The sequence below is a fragment of the Sceloporus occidentalis genome, unplaced genomic scaffold, assembly GCF_023333645.1.
Source record: "Sceloporus occidentalis isolate IW3139 unplaced genomic scaffold, rSceOcc1.0.p SCAF_25, whole genome shotgun sequence".
NCBI lineage: Eukaryota > Metazoa > Chordata > Lepidosauria > Squamata > Phrynosomatidae > Sceloporus > Sceloporus occidentalis.
Genome location: NW_028317005.1, coordinates 4,649,972 through 4,670,000, shown reverse-complemented (window position 1 = coordinate 4,670,000; position 20,029 = coordinate 4,649,972). Strand labels below are relative to the sequence as shown.

At 36.8% G+C, this 20,029-nt stretch overlaps 1 protein-coding gene across 1 annotated transcript in view; it reads right to left on the bottom strand.

The window, feature by feature from the left end:
- Positions 1 to 648: 648 nt before the first annotated feature.
- LOC149300282 (neuronal tyrosine-phosphorylated phosphoinositide-3-kinase adapter 2-like) overlaps positions 649 to 20,029 on the bottom strand; it is a 71,048-nt gene continuing 51,667 nt past the window's right edge. Inside the window, exons 4-6 of the mRNA XM_089485457.1 lie at positions 10,586 to 10,798; positions 8,745 to 8,848; positions 649 to 876 (exon numbers count right to left, since the gene is read on the bottom strand). Of these exons, the coding sequence (XP_089341583.1) occupies positions 649 to 876; positions 8,745 to 8,848; positions 10,586 to 10,798 (545 nt within the window). The remainder of the gene's footprint in view (positions 877 to 8,744; positions 8,849 to 10,585; positions 10,799 to 20,029) is intronic.

Below are 20,029 nucleotides of genomic sequence, written 5' to 3'. Positions count from 1 at the left end.
AACATATGGAACAGTCACTCATCTTAAGGAACATTAAGTGAATATTAATCCCCGTGGAACAGTAACAAGACTGGGTACCTATCATATAAGCATTACAGTATTTAGGTAGTATGCTATACCACTAACAAGGAAATATAAAATGCAACATGGAGGTTTTAAGCATCCTTCCTACCTGCTTCCAGATTCTCATTTAGTACACAATATATATATATATATATTCATAATTAATATATTTTTTCTTTGCTAATATAAATGTCTCAACTAATGCAAAAATGCATGTCTCAGTAAAACTTTCAAAGCATACCAAGATATAACCAAAAATAATCACAGAAAATAGTTATTAAAACAACATTACAATTATTACATTACACAAAATATCAAAATTATTCATAAATTTTAATTAGATTGTATTCATTTTTAGCATAAAGAAATTTTTTTATTTACATTAAATATTATTTTTCGGTATACATTTGCACAAAAAAAAAAGATAAATATTTGAGATTTGAAGTAGGTAGGTCTGTCTTCTTTGATTTGCTAAAGGTGATCAAAAGCAACCATGTTTTTACCAACAGTCAATTTCATTGGGGTTGCTACCTGCACTTTTCAAACCTTAGTACCATGTGGAGAATTCTTCAGACAAGGCCTGTGTCATATAGCTGTATCCCAGAACACAGTTTGTTGTTTGGAATATGGAGGAGGACTGTATTTTTTGGAGCCGTTGGTCTTTTTCCAGCTTGGCAGGATGGGCATGCTTTCTTGTTTACACAGTCCCTTTTCATTTTTTTGTCTTGCTTTAATCTCTCTACACAAAGAACGTTTTTTCTCAATTGTCTCCATCATTGTGTGGTCTCCATATAGCCACTGCATAGATGACATCTGTCAAACAGAGTTACATGAAAACATTTAAAACAATATGGCTAAATAGAAAGTTATAATAATTTTGTGCATATTTTGCACTTATTTGTTCAGTTAATAAGTTAAGGGGAAGCCAACAGAGAGAAAAAAAATATATATATATATCGAAATTACTGTGGAAATGGGGTGAAACTGACAACATTAAAGATGAAGCCTTGGGTAAAACATTTATTTTATTCAAATTGTTTTAAATCAGTGTAATTGGTTTTGTTTTAAATCAGTTTAAAGATTCAGTTCAGTGTAGTACAACTAGAGTTATCTAATCAACTTACCAGACTCTTTGAAAAGCTCTCTTACCCAATTAGCAACAATTATCAGCTTAACAATAGGCAGATCCTGAGAATTGGATGCTTCTAAGGTATACATGAAAGTTGGCTTTATAATATATATATATATATATATATATATATATATATATATATACTATTGCTTATTATTTTTTCCATAAAAAACATGTATTCCATAAACACCAAGTCACCAAAACTGTAATGTTTGGGCTTTAGGAAGAGGGATAAATTTGCTTTAGAACATAATTATATTATGTATTATATATATATCGTAACATCGTTCTAACATCGTAAACTAAATTGCTTTTATGATTTAATGAACACGTAATAAGAACATTGGTTTATTAGCAGATATATTATAGCAAAAGTAATCCAGTTATCCTATCCAGTGAAAATCATTTTATTACTGTATTATTTGATATATAATTATTTGATTATTTGATATAGAATAAGATTATACTTCTAGTGTCTAAATGAATTGCATTCACGACTATTTAGGTCTCTTTTTCAGGCACATTATAATGAGGTCTAAGTAGTCTCAATGGCTAGCAATCTAATATTATTCAGCCAATAAAAATAAAAAAATATATATAATGATCCATCTAAACAATACTTCTTATTTTTCAGATACAGTAGAACCACGAGGTTACAATTGAGTTCATAATTTCAATTCCCTGACATTTGTATGCGTTTTAAAGGCCAGAGCCAGAAAGCTTCTCCTGCTAGAAGGGTTAAGCTGGCCCTGTAAAGTGCATAGTACAGTAAATGAAATTTCCTTTATGAAAAATCCCCCCTTAACGCTTGTATAAACTGGGGTTGGCACATTTACACGCACAGGGAAGTGGATTCTCAACTAGCTTGCAAACTCTTGGTTTGTTGAATGTATCTTTCTGACTGTTTTGAGGGTTCATCGTCTAAACTGGGAGTTTGTAGTCAGTCAAAACATTTCTGAAACATTTCTGAAAGGCCAACACAGTGGATTTGGTTGGATTGGCCATGCATAACGCAGATATTATTGAATGTCATCTTATTAACCTTGGCCAAATCTTGAAACTCACAGGCGTAGACCCTTCATAATGCGAACTAAAAGTGATTTCAAAATATTTCGTTTCACCAATACTAACCTAAAGGTATAGTGCAAATTTGGTGAACATTATACAATTACCTGAATTAAATTGCATTAGATTGCAAGCTTTCAAGGCGATTTAGGTGCCACATATACATGTGGGGCTGGACTTGCTCATGTACTGGTATTTATACCATAATACCAATAAATTATGAACTAAGATTAGCACAGGGATGTCAGGCGGAAATGCAGATTTATTATTGCTTTAGTGTGTCCGTGTGAGATGTAGCATTTGATACAAGCAGTCTCTTATGCAGTTATAAACTCTCCCAAACTATGTGATAGCATTAAATTGTGTGTTGATAACGTGACATAAACTCACTCTTTAAACCTGTACTAAGGGTGTCAAAGCTTTGCTATGACTGAGCATATGTGCTGGAATACAGTACACAATCTGCAGAAGGCAGAGTTGATTTTATGGTGTAGGCCTGCTTGGGATAGTAGTGTCATCATGCCTCTTGCATATACACGATTCACACCTCTTTTGAAGACACGAAGGAGTCCCATTTATTGTTGGTCTACGTGGGGCATCCCTTACTACCATCTGTTTCGGGGTTGCTTTCGTTAAAACATTTTTTTTAAAGATGCTCTTCCATTTGTAGTGTATGGTTTTTCTGAGCCTCAAGGTGTGGGTTATAGGTGACAACTAGTGGAACCTAGTCATTCCTCTGTGGTTCTTAGTACTTCATGACTTCTTGTCTCCTAATGTTTGTTGCTCTCTATATTTGATCTGCCATTTTTGCCTTATACTTTGCCTAATTAAATCTGACATCCCATTTCCAGATCTTCAACACTACAGTTTTTGTTTAGAATGTATTACACAGGACTAGGTATTCTGTATTTCGACAGAAGAATTAGCCAAGGGATGCTTGGAAGTTTCAAATAAGTTGGTTAACCTACCAAATTGGCACCTGATCTAATAGTTGTTAACAAACTGTAAGGTATGATGTGCCAGTGTGTTCAAGTACTAGTTACTGTCACCAGTTTCAAAGACGAGAGGGTTGCATATTAATCAACACAGCTGTGAAAATCTTCCATACCTGGCAACATAATGTATAATACAATATCTAGAGTACCTACTCTAGTGGCTTCAAAAATGCATATGTTAACAACGTGGAGATCTACATTCAGCTCTCCGTGTGTGCACCTTAGAAGTCTGTCGCACAGAGAGACTAAAGAGTCTTTGATGTTGTCCCTTCCTGAGAAACTATTACCAATAAATGGGAAGCAAGCAAGGAATTTTGGTTTATTCTTTCATATCTTTCAAAAGATAATAAAATGGTGTGTCTGGTACTGTTATCATATACGCAGCTTTTAAAGAGCCCCTTTTATCATAATGTTAAAATATTTAAACAGCCCAGTCAGTTCCTAACCTAATTAACACTTATTTAAGGGATATCTAATTTTTAGTGTTTGCTTTCATGCTATAGTATTTATAGTTACCGTATATTCCGGCGTATAAGACGACTGGGCGTATAAGACGACCCCCAACTTTTCCAGTTCAAATATAGAGTTTGGGCTATACTCGCCGTATAAGACTACCCCTCTACCCAGTACAACAACCAGCCAATCAGGGCAAGTGATGTACCTTACCGGTGATTGGCTGGTTGTTATACAGACATATACATACATACATACACTGCCCTTACACACACACACACACATATATATATATATATATATATATATATATATCTACACATACTAACATACCCTGTCCATACATACACATTTATACACTGCCCTCATCACACAACCCCGGCCTTTACACACACACACACACACACACACACATATATATATATATATATATATATATATATATATATATATATATATATATATGATATATATAAATATAAATATATATATATATATATGATATATATATGATATATATATATATATATGGTATATATATATATATATATACACACCAGCTTACAAACACACAAATACCTACACTGCTCTTACACACACCTGACCATACACATACACTGACCATCTCACACCAACATATATACATACACTGCACTCACACCCCTTTCTCCCCATCTCTTCTTTCTTCCATCCAGTTGTGGGAGCGCGAGGTCTGTCATTTCAGACCTCTGTTTACTGCTCCCTCATCACTACGCGCCGGCAATTGATGCCGAGCGCCGGGACATGACGTCATCCCCACGCTCGGCATCAATAGCCAGCACGTAGTGATTAGGGAGCACGGAAGCCGAGGTCTGGCACTCCCTAATGTTGGGCTAGTTAGAGGGAGGTCGTGATCTCCCCAACCAGCCCTGCTTATCGGGCGCCCGCTGATCAGGTCTAGTTGGGGAGATCACGATCTTGCACCTACCTCGGCGCGGCCCTGAGGACCGGCCCAGGGGAGGCGGCTTCTCCGCTCGCCCCTCCCCTAGAGGTTCGTGGCTTCGTGGGGAATCTCTGGCTTGGTAAGTAAGCATACCCAGCGTATAAGACGACCCCCGACTTTTGAGAAGATTTTCTCGGGTTAGAAAGTCGTTTTATACGCCGGAATATACGGGTATTTAATATGCACTTTATGGACAAAGGTATTGGGATACCTGACAATTACACATACAGAGATTTAGATGACATCACATTCTACATGTATATATATTTATATGCAGTTGGTTAGATGAGACTGGTGTGTAAGAACTTGACTGGCCCGCACAGAGCCCTGACCCCAATCCCTTGGAAACACCTTTGGGATGAACTGGAACGGAGATTATGAGCCAGACCTTCTCATCCAACATCAGTGCCTGACTTTACAAACGCTCTACTGGATGAATGAGCAAAAATTCCCACAGAAACACTACAAAATCTTGTGGAAAGCCTTCCCAGAAGAGTGGAAGCTGTTATCGCTGCAAAGGAGGGGGGGCAAGGTCATATTAATGTTTATGCATTTAGAATGTTTTCAAAAAGTCCTGGTTGTAATGGTCAGGTGTCCCGATACTTTTGTCCATATAGCGCTTGCTATACAGGAAAGAGTTATTTAGATTTGCGTTTGTTATCTGCAATTGTCAGTGCTTAATAGTTCCATACATGGATTGATGTCAGAAACTCTATTCAATATGTTGTGCTTCTTCTGAATGCAATATATATCACCTGGTCATTTATGTCATCACATTATATGTTTTACAACAGCAATTTGAACACCTCTCAAGTTCCAATTCAGTTTCTTCAATCTGATAAATCACTGTGTCACATTTTATCTTGGTTTTTTTGGGCTTGAAAACTCACCAAGCAATAAAGAAGCTGTCACAGAGACAAGACAATGTCTGGAACAGATATGTGATTTTTGACAATCTTCTCTAGAAGCGAAATGAATCTCATAGCTGACGCCAATTCGTAGAATGTTGGGCAGTTTTATTAATAACAAAAAAATCATTAAAAAGTGAAAACCTTTATTAGTATATATATATATATATATATATATATATATATATAAAAAATTAAAGAATATATGTTCTTTGGGTGGTCTCACACACTAAGAACCTGAAGATATAGCATATACAACTTATAACTGCTGCGCATGAACTTTAATATAATAGCGATGGCAGAGTCTGTCTCTCGGATTCTTTATTCTCATGTGACTTTTACGTGGAGAGTACATTCCCTTACTTACAATATTTATGTCTAGTATTAAAATGTATGCAGTTAATAGATGCAATTAATAACCGAATAGTACTTATACATGGTGGAGGCCTGGCACGGTTCCTGAGCTGATATATACAGCTGAACGAGCCTGATTATTTGTTGACACAGGAATTTATCAGGAATTGCATCTAATAGAAAGTAGATGCAGGTTCTGCTGACTAGCTGGCAATCCCCTGGCACATTGAGTCACATACCAAGCAAAAATCTTACCTTCTTGACCCTCGGGGCACTAAACAAGTTCATGTGTCTGAGTGGCGTTAAACTTGGAACTGATCTGGATTTGATGGGTTTAGTTTTTAGGGGCATCGAGTGAATGTTTTGTTTAGGCGCTTTCAAACACCTACATACACCACTGCAGTAAAAGCTTTCTAGTTTATCCGCCTGTCCTGATCGCACTCCAGAACAAAGAAATATGTTGGAGAACATGAAGGTATTTTCATTATAAAGCTACGTTCTTTATAAAGTTACAATATTTATTGAACAGCAACTCCTTAATACAGTAACTTGTATACTAATCCAGTGATCACATGGGTCTTTATGTTCACTTGTCTGCCTATTACTTTTTTAAGAAAGAATATTAAATACTGCGGTTCACGGAAAATAATCGTATGAAATCATACATTACAGAGGAAAGTGAGTGATCGCTGATATTTCAACTATTTTAGTGCATACTTTTTGTTTGTTTGTTTTACTTTCTTTCCTTTTTTACAGTTCTCCTCTCCATTGGCGTGTTAGAAGTGAATGCTCGATTCATTAGCCTCAATTATTCTCCAAATGTTTAATGCCGTACAATTTCAGACTCTAACCATTAGATGGGGCTCAATCCACACCATTTAAATATCAAGCGTTTTCTGTGCACACTGGGTTAGCATTCACACATTAAAGCGTACCTGCATTCCAAAGATGATCGAGCATTCTTATAGAACATTTCATTATGTACACTGTGCTAGCAGTATAATAACATAGATTAAAAAAAATAACCCTTGCAATTCAAGCAAACAAGTTTTAAAGTAAATGAAACCCAGGCTTACCCAGCCCTGCATGGACTAATAAATATGAAACCAAACCATGTTTTGAATATTGGCTTTCCAATCTGCATTTCCAGCACGGGGTACCAGTAGTGCCCCCAGGTGACATTATTAGTTGTGTATTACATTAAACTGTGTATATCTTTTACACATATTTAATTACTTCTCACACATGTATGAAAAGCAGTTGCAATATGATCACAACGATACTGTATAGGGTTGTAAATATATATATATATATCTGTTTGTATTTGTCTTGTATCATTTTTAGTTTCCATCAAGGGGATCTGGACACTCTTTTATAGCTAGTCCACCTTAACGGAACCTAACTGTTTAGTTAGATTGATCTCAGTTGGATGTCCAGAGGATTGCTTTGATCTTCTTGGCTAAACCTTGTATGTGAGTTTGAATGATTAGTGCTCATTACCTGACTTCATGCCAAGGGACTTGAGCCACTTACTGGTGAGTGACAATTTAGTGTGCTATCTTTTTCATTGTCATTTTTCAAATGGGTTATTAAATCTGGCGCCTGGTCAATATTATGATTGGACTTAGAACACATATTTGTCCTAGACTGTTGCTTGTAAGTTAAAAGTGGAGCAGATGTCATTTCCGATTCTTCACTGCTAACCAAGACTTTTCTGGGATGTATTGCAGCCAAACCATATTGACAATGAAGGACAAAACAGACGATACAATGATAACGTTTTACCAAAAACTAACTGCAGCAGTTAGTCTGGTAATGTTACCATAACAGTAAACATACAACCACATACTGAAAGGAACAAGATATCAGCACAACACGTGTGTTACAATATTTTGATGATGTCTTTATTTGATATTTGTTTCGCAAGATGATCATAGAAATATGGATTTTCATGCACGAACACCTAACATGTGATGTTTGGAAATTTGGCAACACAATGGGATCTGATTAAATCCAGTGGGATCTGCAAAGCAGAAGAAGGCTTAGCAGGTCTCCCTGGCAGTGAAAAAGTATAACCGCAATAGGTCATATTCATCCATAAGAATAGATCAGATGATTTACCTGGGTAAATACAGGACATATGTAGCCCAATTTAACCAAGTGTTACCTAGATAAATAACTCCTACTATGCTTCACTAGTTTTTAACATAGCCCAGAATTCATCTTGTTTTCATCCCCAAGGGCAGAACAAGTCTATAGCTGCCATATATAGATGAAACTGATACTTGTGCGGTTTTGTTATTTCTTTACAGACAGTTCACACTGTATTACAATCATGCACCAAGTCCAAAACAAATGCAAAACGGTCACATATGTTACAGTACGATAGAAGGCATTGGAAAATGCATGTACAAATCATTAACAATGTATTGGATGTTATAGACAAGATGTGAACATCTTAAATGAGACAAGTGAAATTTATCAAACGTTTGTTTTTTTCCCCCTAAAAACAATAAAAACATATGTCCACAAAAATCAAACTAAAACAAAATGGTTAAAGAGTACAATCATGTTACAATGTTACAATCAGATAATGAATCAAACTGGAGTCAATACAGCTTTGGGAAACAAAGCTCCGCTTGGACGTAGAGAATGACTGCTGATGGCAGACAAAAACGGAACTAAACGAAGACAGACACACAGCGGACGGCAACAGATGACAGACAGAGAAGTGGAAAGGATTTGGCATGTTGCATCACATGATGTCATTCACTACTGGGTAACGGTGGTACCTGGCTCTGTGGTTGCTGGCTGGCTTGCCTGAGCGGGGTAACTGAAGGAGGAGGCACACCTGATGTGGAAGCTGATCGACCTAATTTGCAGCTTATTTTCATTTCTGTGAAAGAAGAGGATTATACAAGCTTAGAAAACAGTAAAGGGTAGAATCTTAGCACTTACTACATGTAGCATACTACGTCACTCACAGAAAAGTACCACTACTAAATTGGGGCAAGACAAAACGGGATTTATTACAAACCATTATTTTACATTCCTTAAGAGCACTTTTATTTTAGTATGGTAGTTTTTTAATATATATTCTATTATTTATATGACTTTTTACTGTAGAGACGTCTTGGGCATTCAGGCCATCAGCCCAGAGAGAGACTGTTCAAAACGGAGATACCAAGGAGTGTTTGTACGAGGAGCAGTTCTGCTGCAAAGTGGTCAACGTGCTGCTATCACCATAAATGAAATAAGAATGTTCCTGTTAACTACTCCATTTTGAACTGGAGTCTTAAGTCAAAGTTAATACATTTTATATGGAGAAGACAGAAAAAGGATGATGTTATAAAATTGTTTGTCTAAACAAAAGGAGACATTTGAGGCTAAATGAAAGCGTATGCATAGCCTTTTCTATGTTAGCTCAATGACTAAAGACACCAGCTTCTCAAAATGCATATATCTATTTTCCTTATCCCATTTGCACTAGAATTGTTCTGTATACATAACAGCCACCATGTTTTAATAATCCGATTGGACACTAATGTAATGCTGAAGGTTTACCAGGAGTAGGTCATTAGTGAATGTTAAAGAATGTTAAAGCACCCCAGCTGAAGCAGTTACCAAATACCATGGTAAGATAGATGTCCCTGGAAACATCACTTGGGATAACTTTAAAAAGCAGGAACCTACATGACTTACGGCATCAATAAACACATTTTGGAAGAAGGATGTAGAGCAGCAGCTTTCAAACTTCATAATAAACCCACACATTCCCCAACTTGTATATTTTACCCTACATTTTCCCCCATGACGTGTTAGTGAAGAGTTGTCTCTTGCTTCTGTATCAAGGCCATACAGTGTATTTTCAGAGAATAGTCCTTTTAGAATCTCAATAGTTTAGGTAACTGTATTTTCATATGAGGTTTTTCTCACTGCCCTCCATCTACCACTTATAAAAGTGTGATTTTAAAAAGCGTATACCCACTGGAGATATATATATATATATATTGGCAAAGAATATTAGTACAGTAATGCTTCTTGGAATAACCGTCAACGAAAACATACATTTATTGGATGTTACAACTGTTAAACACTGAAAATAATATATCGGCAGCTCTTCTTTTCTAATGTCATTTGGCTGCAAAAGTAGGTTAAGTGTGAATAGATTTTTCCATATATTTTATTGACATGTGATTTGTGATTTTCCTGGTGGAAAGAAAGGTTGCTGGAAACCTGGACTCTAAATACACCACTTAGCAGAAATAAACGTCATCTCCTGGCTGACATGCATGTGAACCTAAACAGAACAATTTACATAAGTAAAGTAATGCAGCACGCTGAATGTCCTAGAGTAGTGTCCATTCAAGGATGCGGTCACTACAGCGCAGCTATTACCCATGAATGCATACGATTATGAAAAAAGAACAAGTAACATTACAACAAAATATCCGTCACACAGTTTATGAAGTTCACTCCACCCTTGGCTCTGACACAGACTACCAATGTACAGTCAGAACCGTCAACAACTACTCTGCTAGCAGAGTTCCAAACTTGGTGTGCTTCAGCAGTTCAGCTTCAAATCTATTTTCCAGAATGGTAAGATATTTGAATAGATTAGCTGAGTCTTTACCTGAGCTGTTGTTTCCCGCAAGCATTGTTGGACTAACAGATGATCTTCCAAGTCTACTCGATACGTGTGCTGGTCCTGGAGTTCCATCCCATTCCTGAGATCTTCCACATTCTCTGGAGGATGGTGATGAATGGTGACTGGCTCTGTCTTTGTTTTCCAACTTTGGTAGGGGTTCTGTACTGTGGCTACGGGCCTTCATTTCATCTGTTGGCTCTAGAAAAAGTGAGAAAAAAAGTTGTTTTTACAAGATTATTTAACTAATTTAGACATACTCAGTAACAAAGTAAAAAATAACAAATCAGTTGTCAGTAATGTTTTATGAAGATCTATACAAAATAAATATTTCTCTTAATATGTTACAGTAAACGCTGTGGTTCTTGATATCACTGGACAGTCTAATTAAGTATTTCATGTATATTTAAAAAAAATATATTAATAGAAAATGCTGTTTGTACGTTCTTCTGCATGTACTGTGTTTTGTGTGGCAGACTTCTACTACATAAAAATACTTCTTCATAAGGTGGCAATTAAAAAAATGTAAACAAGCAAAGATTTATGTGCTTTGCTATGTTATCAAGTTCTAAATTAAAATGTAGCAGGTATGCAATAGCAGAATTATGGAGTAAATTGATCTAACTAATCTCAAGTTCCCTGGGGATACTTTCTGACTAATATTTGCTAATTACATTTTGTCTAGCCACACAACCAAATATGTAATTTATATTATGCCTGTCTTACTCAGCATGGTAAGGAAGGCTTCGGGAGAGGACTCTTAATTCAGTTTTCAGTATGCAACCATCAAAGCCAATCCCCTACTAACACGCTACTCCAATATTGATATTACCAATATATCTGTACATGTTGGGGAAAGTGGCTAATGGATCCCTGATAAACACGGCTATATACAGTACATACCAATTTATGTTTCAATAAATGTAATTCTTGTCAGCCTTCCAAAATCGATACACTAGGGTATAGCATATGGACACACTTCCTTTTACTTAAAGTGCACTTTATTGCAACCGTTCCATGGATATCATTACATTGTTATAGAAGATATATAGCACAGCCATGATTATAATGATTTCAGTCCAAGTGTATTATTATGAGTTGGCTTACAGGTATGTTTAATTAAAATACTTCAATGATTTTATAGCAATATATTGATATAGAGCTGGGACCAGTATGTTCTCAAACTGGGATCACCATGACCATTACAGTGCAAGCCAGAATAAGCTGAGCCAGCTAGCTCGTGTCTGTCTTTGGGGCCCTGTATGCACCTGGATGAATACATCATATTTTATGTGATTTTTCTTTTTATTTATTTTATCTTGTAAATCTTTATCTTTTGATGTTACCCTATAGATATTATCACAGATATCCAAGTGCGAGGTAGCAGCAGCAACAACATGACAGTTCCACGTAGACCATAACAGAAAATAGCGTAAATTATTATTTACTAAGATCAAGTTTAAAATGAAATACATTAAAATGTTGAATTCAGATGTAAAAGTTAGAATTTGGGAGAGAAGATAGTAACAGCTGCCTTCACAGTCAAATACGATTTTCATTTATACATTTTGAAAGAAAAATACCACAATACGTGAATACCTCCTTCATTATTTCTTTCCAATAGATTCAACGTTATAGATATAATTAGACACTAATAACTAAGGGATTTTTAGCCCATGGTGGGAACCATCCATGTGACCAATGATTGACAAATCACCTCAAATTCGAACTCCATAACTATTTATATATATATAAAAAAAAAGCTTTTTAGGTAATGACTACCATTGCCATTGCTAAAGACATCTTCCTTCTGTAAACATGATAAATATCCTCAAAGTTTTTACATTTATAATCAATCATTGCCTGGAAATTCATCACACACAATTCTTTCCATACACTATTTGATAACTCATGTTGGCTAATTGTCCCAAATGCAAGTAACAACATTATATATATATATATATATATATATATATACACATAATATATTTATATGTACATGTGTGTGTGTACATATATTTCGAAGCCACCTCTTGGCCCAACTTAACAACTCAAAGGAATGCAGCATTTGGTTTCTTTCCTTTACTTACTGAGAATGTACTATTTTCAAAATATTTTGGCATTATGACTGTGAACGAGTGTACACTCCTACTCTTTAGAAAGAGATGGAATAAATGTAGAGTTGTATTCAATTCTAACATGTATTATCTTTAACTTTGCGAACAATTTCACTGTAATTTTATACATTTTGTTTGATCCAAAATAAATAACATCGCACCAGCGGATACGCCTGCTTGATCTCCGACGCCTGCTTGATCTCCGGTTCCTCATCGTCACTTTGTTTTTTCTTTTCATATAAACAGCGAGGGAACCCACCTATACTGTGACATGGAGTCATCAGGATAATGATCCCAAACATGTTTCTTTGTTCCTTTTGTTTGGTTGTTTTTTTCGTTACAGATGCATGCTGCTGTTTGTTGATAGCCCCCTGGATGTAACGGTTTGTAATGTGTTGTTTCACTGTACTGTGCAACTGTTTCTCCAATTAATAATACTCAATGTATATGCAGACAGACACCACATGGAGAATGCAAAATGGCCACAAATGTCCTTTCATTCCCCGTTTTACAGTGCGTGCCTGCATTGTGTTGTTTTAAAGTGCCAGATGATTCTTTAGTCAGTCAACGACTGCTGGGAGCATCTGAGGTTACTTGGCACTCGGCCAACATGCTAGTTCAACGTTTTTCATCGTTTCCTTTCTTAAGTGAAATGTCCTTACTGTAGACAGCCTCTTGAGGCATGCAGGGACAAATATACAAACAGAACCTTCACAGGGCTCACAATTCATTTGGCCCTGAGCTACAACACCTATTTTGAAGGCCAACTGGTCAAGGCAAGAGATGTGGCAAGCCCGCTAAACATGTCCATTAAAGCTGTGATTTGGAGAAAATACAGAACTTGCACCAAATAAAACTGTTATGTTACTGTAGCACTGTGCCAATTATCCAGCAAATACTATTAGAAGTGACTTTTTAATGGGCCAACAACACATTAGGTTTACTCATAAAGATTGGTAATGGCTCCTTAATACCAGTAATGAAGCAATAAATTAGTATTTTTTTGTCATTGTATGCCAGTCAAGCTGTCTAATGGATTAGTGAAATTTTTTTGACTATGATATAATATATAACCAGACATAATAGACATCTTTTTGGGAGAGAATGGTTTCGGGAATCATCCAGCTTAATCAAATCATATAATGGCCATTGGAAAGGATTCGGGGACATTACATATTTTTTTCCGTTATCTAAGACAAAAGAACTAGGAACGGCTATAGAGCATTAACAAGCCACACTATGTTTACTCTATTCTGCAGAGAAGAAATCTGTGCCTTTGGAGACAGAGATCTACCCTACACAGTGAAAGAACATCTCCTAATCTGTTGATCCAAGTGACTGAAAGCTCTGGTGTATGACATCATAGTCCTGCACCTGCAGCAACTGCAGTAGAGAGAAATGAGAAAAATGACCTGATATGCAGCAGCACTATATATATATATATATATATATATATATATATATATATATATATATATATATATTTTGTCGATATACTGTAAAATGTAACCTAAATAACAATGATAACATAATATAAACTGTGTCTTATATTCACAACAATACTCTTTTGTTTACAGTGTCAAATGTTGGCTGGAATTCATAAAGACAATGTGTTTATAGCGAGCTTCAGAACAGAACATTATTAGTAAAGTCTATTTAGAGCATGCATCGTCTCACAGAGTAATATGAAGGTTTGCATACTGCACTAAGAGCACGCATTACAGTCATTTCAGTGCAGATTCCTACTAAAGCCATGGAGATGAATTGTAACATCTCATCTGTGTCAAAGAATGCATACGTGAAACATTAAGCGGAACAACCGAGTCCTAGAGGACACAACTTGTTATTGTGGGTTATATAACCATTTAGCAATATTATTCTGAATAACTTAGAAAAAAGTGAAATCATATCCAGCCTGTTCGATGAATCTAAGAGTTCAGGGTATGACCTTCAGCCCCGTTTTACCTCTCAACACAACCACAACCTAATCTTAAAATGAGTTCTCTAATTTACACAAAACCTCTTTGAGCCAATTACCTACAAGGCGACAGCTATACTGAGAACAGCTTGTTAGTGCAATGAAGAGGCTTTATTAAACAAGTCCATTGGAGCTTTAAGTTATTACTACTTCTCGGGGAAAATGATCTGTCCTATTCTGTAAAAGCCCTCAGCTTTTACGAAACAAATCTGTAATATAATTAGTTAAGAGCGCACTTATAAAAACATACAAACATAAACAAAAACATGAGCTCCTACTGTCCATAATACATGGCTGAGTCTTTCTCCAGTCATTCAAAAAGTGGACTGTTTATAGGGCACAAATATGTTTTACACTTCTAGAAATTAATTGAACCTGTTGACTAACCAGATCTATGCCATCAGGCTAACTGACAAGGTTTTTATTTCTTCCATCTATAAATAAGCTCTTTTGCAGATTTTGTGTCACCATATGTAAATGTACTCCATTCGTGTTCATAACAGCACACGCTACATTAAAATATATAATACTGCAGCTTTGTTGGAACAAGTCCTGAGAATAAAACAGCTACTTAAATAAAGACGGGAATTAAATTTTCGTTATCCAACATCTGCATTATGTCCCTGCCAAATCTCATGGCCAGCAAAATACTCCATTGTAATACTCTATTGTGTACCTGGTAACCTGTATCAGGTATATTTCCATACTATAACGCTCATCTGTTCTTCCGTGTTGCATTGAAATTGTCAAATGACAACATTACAATCTGTATTTACACAAATGAAATGGCAGGATAAAACAGATTTGCAATTTAATATTTCATTTTAATTGGGATCTACCATCTGCACTCCGCTACAATGGATACACAATCCAAAGCAATATCTTATTAAGTAGGATGTTGCATTACATTTTGGTTTTCAGCTTCAATACTGTTCCCATAATGCATTTATAGTGTCTATAATCTTTGTTACAGACATATTTCAATGCAATAAATATATGTACCATTACAGGGGTTTATTCGCAACACAGGGATTTTGCCTCATGCCAGTGAGTTTATTCTTCTATAGTGTATAAAACATTTTAAATGTATAATACAAAGACCTTCATTTCACAAGGACTCACCGACAGCTTACTGCTCAGGGAACCAACCCCCACGTGTCTTGAGATAATCGTAATATGGGTAACACAAGCTGTTTATGTATTTCGCTTGAGACTGCGATATGTTAGTTACTATACATTGAAAGTAATGTTGACATTTTGGTTTCTCTGTGATATGCATTGTAAAGCTAGTGTACATAGAAAATATTATACTCTCAATTTCATAAATCCATTTATAATCCATCTTGTCACAAGCCATGCATCAAGAGCCTTATACAAACCCCCAGAAACATTAGTAAGTTAGAATTGTATAGTCATTAAAGAGGGACTTGGGGACTTGGGGGACATTCATTCATGTCCATGCAGCACCCAGGCAGCCATATTGTAAAGCCCCAGGAACATCACGGTAGTGTTCAGGTATGTAACACATTATACACACACATATATACTGTATATGCATGCACAATGTTTTTAACGACAGGCCCACTTTAATCTAGATATGCTCGCAAATCCACATACACTCCCAGAACTTGGAATTCTCTGGATTTGACCCAGAGTCTCAAGGTGAAATGCTGCTTCTTGGGTCTCTGGATCACGTCTCTCTTTCTCTGAACAGTGAAATCGGCATTTAGCCATACCTACCCGCTGCCCACTTTGTCTCCCGCTAAAAGCTGTCTTGGGGCTAGCCACACACCAACACAAACCAGCTACCCTCATCTACATGGCCAGCTCAGCCCAAGCCCTTGTGAAGCCACTTCAAAAGAGAGAAAGCACCAAACAGCCTGCCTGGGAAGTAACCAGCAAGAGGGAACTTCAAAGAAAACTCTATATTCAAGGAGATTATTAAAGGTGAGTCGGGCCAATACATAAAAAACATTAGATCCTTTGTAAATGCAACCTCAATAGCAATATGGCTTCAGCTGGCTTAAGAAATTTAGTTTTTCACTATTAAGCCACTCTTGGCCTTTTCTGTCACATCAATTTACCTTGATATAACCATCCCACCAAACATCTATACCATGGTAATTATATGTATGTATAATGTGTAGTGCCAGACAGGTGGGCAATATCTTTTAGCCCTTTGGCATTAAAATGGTTTAGCAAGCAGAATGCAAAAAGTCATAAGAAATGTATGTTTTAATAAAAAGACACACACACGTTCACTTTCACTGCTATATCTCATTTTATGGTGTTTGCTCTATCACCAGAAAACTAATAATGCTGAAATTGAACTTACGATTGGATCAGACAGTAATTTCCTGGACTACAATGTGTATCTCGCATTACCATTAGTGGGTGATATTGATCAGTCACAGCAGAGTACAGTACTTTAAGCTTGCCACTAAAATGAAGGTTGCGTTTCAAATATGAATAAGGGCAACAGTGAAATTTAATGCAAATGTTAGTTTATTTTATTTGGTTTAATAAATAAAGAATGTTCAAGGATTAAAATAGAAGCCATCTCCAGAAGTGTTGCTCCATGGACTATATCAACTGATGAGCAGCTAAGATTTTTGCATAATTAAAGTTGCTAGCAGTAAACAAAGTCAGGACCCTGGACTATATGGACACTGGATACATACAGAATATTTTTCCTATAGAGAATGGTCTCCTGTGCATCTCAAAGGAGTTTCTGGGCTGCACTTATTAAAACTTGTTTGGTTGCATTCTTATGGGACATTGTTAACTGTGGAAAAGCGCCATTACATCTAACCTGTATTTGTGTCTATAGTGCAGGGCAACCATCAGGGCAAGCAGGGGCTCATTTTTCCTGATCCCACACAGACCCTGTGATTGACCTTCATGTGGGACAGTGGGGCAGCTATCCAGGAAAATGAACAAAAACTGAGACTGTGTTGTGAAAGCCGGAAGTGTTGGGGAGTATGGTACTTTTCAAAAGAAGAGAAATGTTAAGAGGTCTTAGTCTACAACTACAGCATGAGAGGCATAGAAGTAATATAAGGATGCTTTAACAGGATGGTTGGTAAGTGGAACAATCATCTGGCAGAAGTGGTGGACGTTATACAGTGAGGGAATTTAAACATGCATATGGATAAGGCTATCCTGATTATAAGAAAAATCCAACGAGCAAATGAGGTTTGAGATTTCTAAAGCAGAAAAATAATTGACAGGCTAGATGGGCCAAATGTTCCTTACCTGTCATCAAATTCTATATTTCTGTGTTATAATATATGCATACATACATACACACTATATGGGGAAAAAGTATTGGAACACACATCTTAATAATCAATCAGACCCAATGCCACAGGTGTATGAAATCAAGCGCCTAGCCATGGAGTCCGCATTTACAAAAATTTTTTGAAAAAAAAGTGTCATTCTGAAGAGCTCGGTGAATTCAAGCGTGGTACTGTGATAGGATGCCACCATGTAAAGTCACAGAGCGGGGCCCCCGAGTGCTGAGGCGCATGGTGCGTCACTAACGCTCTGCTGATTCCATAGCTGAAGAGTTCCAAACTTCCACTGGCATTAATAGCCACACAAAAACTGTGCGACAGGAGCTTTATGGAATGGGTTTCTATGGCCAGGCAGCTGCATACTAGCCTCACATCACCAAGTACAATGCCAAGTGCAGGATCGAGTGGTATAAAGCACGCGGCCACTGGACTCTGGAGCAGTAGAAACCTGTTCTGTGGAGTGACGGATCTTGCTTTTTTGTCTGATGGGTCTGGGTTTGGTGGAGAACATTACCAGCCTGACTGCATTGTGCCTACTGTAAAGTTTGGTAGAGGTGGGATAATGATATGCACCAGGGGTTGGGTCACTTACTTCCAGTGAAGGAAAATCTTAATGCTTTGGCATACCAAAACATTTTGGACAATGCTATGCTTCCAACTTTGCTGGGACAGTTCCGGGAAGGTCCTTTTCTATTCCAGCATGACTGTTCCCCCTGTGTACAAAGCTAGGTCCATAAAGACGTGGTTGGATGAGTTTGGTTTGGAATAATGTGACTGACCCACACAGACCCACACAGACGATGAACTGGAATCGACATTCCGAGCCAGGCCTTCTCAGAAGAGTGGAAGCTGTTATAGCTCCAAAATGGGGACTACATATTGATGTTTATGTATTTACATTACATTAAATTTATTTATAAAGCGCCAGCAGATTCAGCACTGTTACAGTTAGTAGAACCATTTATAAACACATACATTAACAAACTGGTACAAAGGAGAAGAGGGCCCTGCTCTTGCGAGCTTACAATCTATTTAGAATGCAATATCATAAAAGTCCCTGTTGGTGTAATGGTCAGGTGTCCCGATACTTTTTGTCCATATAGCGTGTATATATATATATATATATATATATATATATATATGTCAAAGTAATTTGTTGACAATCTGAGTTAAAAAAAAAAATATTATGAAAATAATTATGCTAATTCACACCTCTCTCCTGTGCATTTATTAAACCATAAGCCATAATATGATAAGATTATCATAATAAGTTATAAAGATAATATGTATCCTGTACCTACTTAAGCATGCTGACATTAGATATTCAGAATATTACAGGGTATCAGTGATGACATTTCATGGAATTTACAGATGTGTTACAGTGACTAGGCTCCAAACGTTTCTGATTTCCGTTGTAGTTTAATATTAATAATAATAAAGGTCAACTTACACTTCAGAGATTGCTTTTTTCATTACACAAACCATATTTACCTTAATACCTCCTGGCACTTTTAACAGAATCATTCTTATAGTGGGGAAAGGGCATCTACTAACCAAAGCAGGAAATATTCTATGTATTAATAGTAAACAGAGTAGTCAGTATATAACAAGTGTGGATTAATGATAAGGTTGGGAATGGGGGCTCACCTTATCAGTAATCTGCTTGTAGGATATGGCTTTAATATCTTCTCTCTTTTATCTCCTATGTTTGCGGACAACCTGGTCTGAACTCCCTCCAAAACGACGGTCGGGACCAAAAGCACAGGGATTTTGGTGGAAGTCAGTAACGTCCTCTCACACGATTGGAGGATCCAATGATGTCCTCTCACCCAATTGACCTAGTCCTCTCACCCGATTGACCTAGTCCTCTCACCCGATTGACCTAATCCTCTCACCTGACCGGAGGCTCCAGTGATGTCCTCTTGCCTGCTCCTAGGGTTGGGGGAAGATGTCACCGAAAGCACAGAGACTTTGGCTGAAGTTCAATTTAGGGCAAAATGGTGACGTCCTCTCACAAGATTGGAGGATTAGACAAGAGTAT